Source organism: Cephus cinctus, unplaced genomic scaffold (assembly GCF_000341935.2).
Source record: "Cephus cinctus unplaced genomic scaffold, Ccin1 Ccin1_scaffold0401, whole genome shotgun sequence".
Lineage (NCBI taxonomy): Eukaryota > Metazoa > Arthropoda > Insecta > Hymenoptera > Cephidae > Cephus > Cephus cinctus.
This window is the reverse complement of record NW_014333085.1, coordinates 286,646-293,570: the sequence shown is the minus strand read 5'-3', so window position 1 is coordinate 293,570 and position 6,925 is coordinate 286,646. Positions and strand designations below refer to the sequence as shown.

The 6,925-nt window shown below is 42.3% G+C and overlaps 1 protein-coding gene across 6 annotated transcripts in view; it reads right to left on the bottom strand.

The window, feature by feature from the left end:
* LOC107267353 (F-BAR domain only protein 2) overlaps positions 1-6,837 on the bottom strand; it is a 13,239-nt gene extending 6,402 nt beyond the window's left edge. For 2 of the 6 annotated variants that reach the window (XM_015738944.2, XM_025084663.1), the window contains exons 1-6: positions 6,531-6,837; positions 4,794-5,105; positions 4,004-4,261; positions 3,722-3,917; positions 3,317-3,634; positions 2,254-2,367 (exon numbers count right to left, since the gene is read on the bottom strand). In XM_015738944.2, coding sequence (XP_015594430.1) covers positions 2,254-2,367; positions 3,317-3,634; positions 3,722-3,917; positions 4,004-4,261; positions 4,794-5,105; positions 6,531-6,560 — 1,228 coding nt within the window. In that variant the 5' untranslated portion in view covers positions 6,561-6,837. The remainder of the gene's footprint in view (positions 1-2,253; positions 2,368-3,316; positions 3,635-3,721; positions 3,918-4,003; positions 4,262-4,793; positions 5,106-6,530) is intronic. The other 4 variants (XM_025084664.1, XM_025084665.1, XM_015738945.2 and 1 more) reach the window with 3 other exon arrangements.
* Between the last annotated feature and the right edge of the window lie 88 nt (positions 6,838-6,925).

The following is a 6,925-nucleotide window of genomic DNA, read 5'->3' as shown; positions in this document are numbered from 1 at the left end:
CAATTAAAAAAAAAAAAAAAAAAAAACCATCGCAACCACCACCATCGTATATTCTCTGGAGCCAGAAGAACCAGCATAAGCTTAAATTGTTTTTCTAACAAATTCCAAAAAAAAAGAAAAAGAGATGCTCGACGTCTGAACTAAACAATTCCTGGTCCGAGCAGTCAGTATTAATTTTCCTCTTTCTTTTGGTCTCTCTCCTTCCTCCTTGAATGGCTCTTGACTTTTGCAAGCGAATCGACACTCGTTCTCCCCTCTTGTGTCTGATTCGCAGCAGGTTCGCTTGCTCGCAGAAAAGCGAAAGACACGAACCATCGAAACGGAACCGGGGCACTTGGAAAATAAATATGACACGTGACTTGCGGGCCATGCATTAGCTTAATCCAATAAAGAGTGGCTCACCTGAGGCCTCGCCAGTAGCCGACGCCCCACACTTGCGCGTCAACGTTATTCAAGTCCAACTCCCCCATTCTTTATTCTAGCAAAATTAATGAACGGTATCGGTTTCGCTCTCGTTTCCAACGAGCGACAGAGGTAAATCCAAGAAAAATATTAAATTAATATTAATAACCGATAAGGACATCAAGGACCGCAAGCTCGTGATACTCTTTCCGAACTTATGGATCAATGAAAACTCCCAACGCTTAGCCTCTATCGAAATGTCCTTCGACTCACTTTGCGATATAGATTCAAGAAACAGAAAAAAAATGAGCAACTCGTATATCCTAAATGATGAGATAAAATACAATAATGCCAGTGGGACGTGTTTATGAGAGATACCCCGGTATGTTCGTATATGTATGTGTGACCACCAAAAGATTGTTAGAAAAACAATTTACGATGTGAAAACCCATCCGAAAGATACAGAGAGTTTCATCGTCGTTTTTTCAATTCCCTAGAAAAATGTTGTCAACCTATAGACATGCAAAATATTTCTTCGGCATCGTAACCCAGGAAGAAAATGTACGTGGCAACGCTGGATGAGATGTGAATGACATAATGAGGAATCCAATGAAATATTCTGAACGTCATAGTCATAGGAGACTCACGTACTATGACGCGTGCGTCTTCTACTTATTCTATACTGTAACATAAAGAGAGAAAAGAGCTAATTCCAAATGCGTGGACAGAGACGCAGAGATAGAAAGAGGAAAAGGAGAATATACACATCATATATATATATATAAATACATAATGTATATACAGGGTGGGGAGTTTATAGTGAGCAGGTCGATTTTTTTCTAAAAACTCGGCCCACCCTGTGTATACACCTCTCCGTACTTACAGCTGCCTTCGCAATAAACTATTACCACCACCACCACCATCACTGCATAAGCATTTTTGTGTATAAAGAAAAGGTAATTTTTCTTAAGGTGAATGACTAATTTAGTATACAGGGCATCGACGCTTCTAATATAAATGTGCATAGTAAAGGAATTCCAGCGCAAAGTGTTACCACTACGAGCCAATAGAGACATCGCTTTGTTACACAACAAAAACGTATTTCATGTGATCACAGAGAGAAGGTAAAGGTCATAGCCGCCCACCAGACACAGAGTGACCAGTTGAGCAGAGACGTAGTCCACCGTAAGAGGTGCTTGACTCAAAATGGTCCAATCGGATAGAGAGTGAGAGAGAGAGAGAGAGAGATAGAAACAGAGCACGGAAAAGAAAGAAAGATATAGATAGATAGATAGATAGATAGATAGAGAGAGAGAGAGTGAGAGGGAGAAATAAAGGAAATTGACACGCTCATTAACGCTATTCAAACTAGATGAAAATTAAATTTATACTCTAAAGTGTCGCTTATTGTAAGACAGACATACTAAATGTTACTACTGTACATGGCTTATAGAGAGACAAGAAGATTCATGAGATAAGGACATTCGCCCATTAACGCAAAGGAAAATCCATGTACGCGACTACCGCCATTAATTATCATCAATGTCTCATCTGGGATGAAACTCGCCAAAATTTTCAAGGTGAGGAAAAATGGCAAAAGTAAACCACTGTTAATCAGGCCAAGTGATAGAACGACTGTAACCGATTACCGGAAGCAACGCGTTCCGTCTTTAATCTTGCATGATTAATGGGGAGGTTAATACGAAAAATTGTGAAAAACTCATGGAAAGAATGGGAAAATACTAAATTCATTTTTATAATGAAACGTAGATCGGATGAGCGTCAGGGTAATCCAATACAGGCATCCTTCATCGCGGATAAGATAAGGGTAATCACGATGTAAGCAGTTACATTTAGATCCTCTGAGAGGGTTCCTGGAGATGCTGGGAGGTGGAACAGCAGGAGGCAGGTTGTTCCCCTGGGGAGTGGCAGGTGCCGAACCAGACCCTGCTTGCCTCTGCCTCTCTGAAACAACACTTATCGCTCACTTCTTCGAATTCTCCTCTCCCGTCTCGAACTCTTTAACGTTCTTTCCTTTCTTTTATTTTCTTCTCTTTAATCTATTCCTCTCCCGATCGCGCGCGCCTACTATAACATTTCCTTCGTATAATCGTGGTACACTGAATATCGCTGGAAGAACTACATGTAAGACTAGAACAATAGAAACGGGACTCCATGACCTGTCGATGATTTCCTTGCTAATGCAAAGGACGCGAGGACCTAAAGTAGCACGTAGTCTATCGGTGTATCCGATCCTCCACCGTATTATTGTTAGAGCACCACGCTTAAGCAACATAACGCATCAATCACATAAGCACGACGAGTCGGATATATTGTCATGGATAATCCTGAATGATGACTAATAATACATTCGCTATTAAGTGCTAAAATTGGTAATGCACGTGAAGTTGTGAAGTGGTGAAGTGGTGAAATGACTATAAACGGTGCAATTATTGATCTACAGGATGGGCCTGCCTCAATATCCTTCGTTATCTCTATGCAGTTGGCTATCCTTGGAGAATTGATTGGCCCTTAGTAAGTCGGATAATTAGTCTTCGTAAATTTCTCACATATAATACACGACATTACGTAGAAACTAGTTATATTCGCGAGGGCAACTCCACACAAGGAGACCACCTTCCCAAAGAACCTTCTAATGGCTACTAATCTGCTAGGCGGAAAGGTACAAGAAGATTTAGGGACTTGAGATAATTTATAATTTTAAATAACTATAGCAGCCATACTTCTCTCTACAGGAGCTTTTATCCAATTTTTGTACTGATTAATCCGTCCTTCCAAGTAGAGCAATGAGAGCGAACGCGCGGTATCAAGACAGGCACGATCCAAGGCGATTATAGAGTATATGTATATGTGCACGCTTTTCGATAACCGTTCTTTTTCGAATAAAACCTACCCTGGGAGTTGGACATGAACAGGTTGAGTAGCGAGGTGGTGCGGCGAGAAGCCTTGGTGGTTGGTGCCGCGTCTTCCTTCTCCTTATCCTTCTGTTTCTCTTTCTCCTTTCCATGACCCTTGACCCCGCCCCCGGTCAATGAGATACCCGCCCCCTTCAAACCCTGATCTTTCTTTGAATTTTGTATGTTACCAGCAACACCTGTCTCCCCGTTGGCTCCTTTGGACGTCTCCTTCGCAGCTTCGGTGCTTCCCTCTAACTGATTTTGTCCAGTTATTTCCGCCAAGTTGGCCATCACTTCCTCGTATTCGATTACACCTGTCGATTACGCAGCAGCAAGATCAGATTAAGAAATTACATGTATCTAATAATTAATGCGCAACGTGAATAAAGGATCGCTGATACCTGGCTTCTCGAAACCCGTGTATTTACTCTGGACAAATTGTTCCAATAATTTGTCGACGGTCATGTCCAAACACTGTCGCTTGAAGTCGATATGAACCTGACCAACCTGCTCGTGATTCGCTTGAAGGACATCCGCATAGGTGTTCAGGAATTCTTTCATGTGCTTCAAATGCGCTTCCTCGACATCTTGGAACCGCTTGATAACGAGAGAGCACGTGTTAATAATGTCACATTATTTTAAAAGTCCTATAGATTATCGTATCGCGTTATCACGTGCGATACCTTGCAGGCCTGTGTCATTTTCGATACGAAATCATTACGAACAGCTGTGTACTTGTCCACCAGAGCCTTGTAATCATCCTGAGCTTTCTTGAATTTCACTTCTGCCTTTTCCAATTCCCTCTGACTGGCGTTGTCTTTCTTCAGCTTTTCCAATTCAAGGCCCCTTTGCAGACACGTGTCCTTCGCCTTTTGCAGAGTGATAGTGATGCCCTGTATGCTCTGCACGACCTCGAGAGTCGAGGATTCCTCCTCCTTCACCTGTTTCAAAGTATATTTTTCTCTTTGAAAATGAAGCTTGACGTATTGCCTGCGATCCATCACGAATCGTTTCTCAACTTAATTACACTATCCCCTATCAATTCGCAGGCGACACAGCAAGGTAAAGTATATCGTAAGCAACAATTTGCGTAATTCAAAACGAGCAAAATATTAATTGTATCTCATCCATATCCTACGCTATGAATCAGGGATTTTTGATAAAACAAACACGATTTGAGGGATTTGATGTTTGCATACTATCAAGACCTCGACAAAAAACGCACATCCTTCATCATGTCCAACAAGCCTTACAGTCTGGCGAAACCCAGTCACTTTACTATGGGCGTTGACTGATAAGAAAACGTGCTCACGATACGCGTCGTACGAGCTCGTAGTAGAGAGAATCACAGTACAAACAATACCTGGATTACCCAACACCGTATGCAAACCCTTATGAATAATAATAGTAATCAATTGAATCTACAAGGAATAAGGCAAGGCGCCATTGTGACGCGCTATTGGGTATACGTACAGCCTTGTGTTTCTTATGTAGCTCATCTGCATACTTGGAGACGTCCTTTATGAGATCGGAGACTCTTTGGGCCATCTGCAGATGCAAGCCGGCTAATTTTTCAGCGGCTCCTCTCAGTGCAGCCCACACAGGTGCGAAGGTGCCTTGAGAGCTACTGCTGTTACTGGCTTGTTTCGCTACTTTGCTGAGTAACTTGTAGTTATTCTCTTCGATGGTCGATCGCTCGCGTAGGAACTCGGCCAACTCTTTGCTGGCGACCACACCATGCTTCATGTTATGATACAACACATCGAACCCATTATTCTTTTCACCCTGGAATCAGAGAAAAGAAATACAATTAAATACCAAAAGGGCATCCTGGGCAACCTCATAGTTGAAATTCCTTAACTATTGCTTTGAACTCAGACATTTCTGGGCATTGTTGTTTAATCCTGAATATCTTTGGGTGTGCTCGAGACCGTTGCAAATACAAATAATTCGGATATCGCGTCGAGACGAAGAATGCTGCAACTACACTTAAGACCACTTAGCCATTTAACACTTTGACCCTGATCAGACTGCTGCTAGCCCACACGCTCAGTTATTCTCTGTGACGCCACGACAATGGGCCATCATTACATATTATTCCGTCCATCAATCCCTTATGATGTATTCCTCATATTCTCTGGAAATTCTCGAAATCATACATGGTACCTTCAATGCCGTTTGAGTGAAATATTCATTATTTTTACTCATATTTACCAGTCCATTGGGCAGGCTGAAGCATTATTTTGTGTAATTCTCTGTTCGGTAGAGATTAGAGGAAGGGAAAAAAGGAAGTAGTGTATCTTATCTGAGTCATCCCAGAGTCTGTAGGGAAATACAAATAACATTATGTAGCTCCAAAGTGAAGTGATGTGTATTGGAGTTTCTGAGGATTTAATTTCAATAAATAGCGAAATCTATTTTGGTCGACATATGGGGTACCATTAAACGCTTGTCTTGTGGTAAGGTGTAAAGGATACCGGGTAATTTTCGCTAATTGAACGATTGGAACTACTTGATACGGACATACGTCACTGTCTCGTCAAAATGCAAAGAGAATTCAATAAAGAAGATAAATGATTCCTTGCAGTGTCACTCAAAGCTACATCTGGCTCGTGTTACAGAAAACTTTGAAGTAAATATCAGTTACATCCTTACGAGACGGAGTAAAATTCTCCTCTCTGTAAATAGGCTGGCGCATAGCTTCACGTAATTCCTGCTCACAGAATGTATGTTGTACGATACATACAGCTATTAGAATATACAGCATATAAGAAGACAGAGAATGAGAGACAATGGAAAGGCGCGAAAGGATACAACTGACAGAAGTTGTTTGACGTCTTTTTTCTATTAGATGGAATAGAGGAATCCTTACGAAACATAGTCGTGATCAAGGAGAGAATAGTTGGTGAATATTGGTACAAAGGTATAAGGAACCTGGTGTAAAATGCGTAGAAGGGCGGGGAACCGCGTCAAGGAAAGGAATTTCCAACGAAGAAACAGAAAGATAGGAGAAAGGTGGAGAAAGAGAAGTAAAGATAAGAAGATCCATTAGAGTGACAGGAGAGAAGGACGCAGAATGCAGAAGGTAGAGGCAGTAGCTACACCAAGTGGTAGAAGGAGAAGGAAGAGATTGAACACACCTTATTCCTAACCTAACAGCTGAAGCGAATGGAAGTGACATTCGCAGTACAAGGCGCGCTTAAGACTCACCCAAAAATAATCGGCAAAGTCCACGGTCATGATGAACCACGATCAGACCATTGTAATGGGGCACTAAACGTATATCGGCTGACCGCACTGAATCACACTGCACTGCAGGTCACTGAGCGCGACTCCACGGGAATTTCACGTGAAAGCGAATCGTCAAGGGAGTTTGGTTCGTGATTGAGAAACTGGAGTGGATTTGTACGAAGCGGACGATGCTCAGCTTGCTCTCCCGTGTCTATGTTCGTTCTCGAGCGTCCCGAGGAGTCCCGAGCGAGCAGAACGGGCGCACTCGAGCGCGGAGACACGGCTCAACGTATTTCGACTGGACGTCCTTCTCTTTCCTTCTCCGACTCATGCTTTTGCTATCATATTCTCTTTCTTTAGCTTTCTGTCCTTCC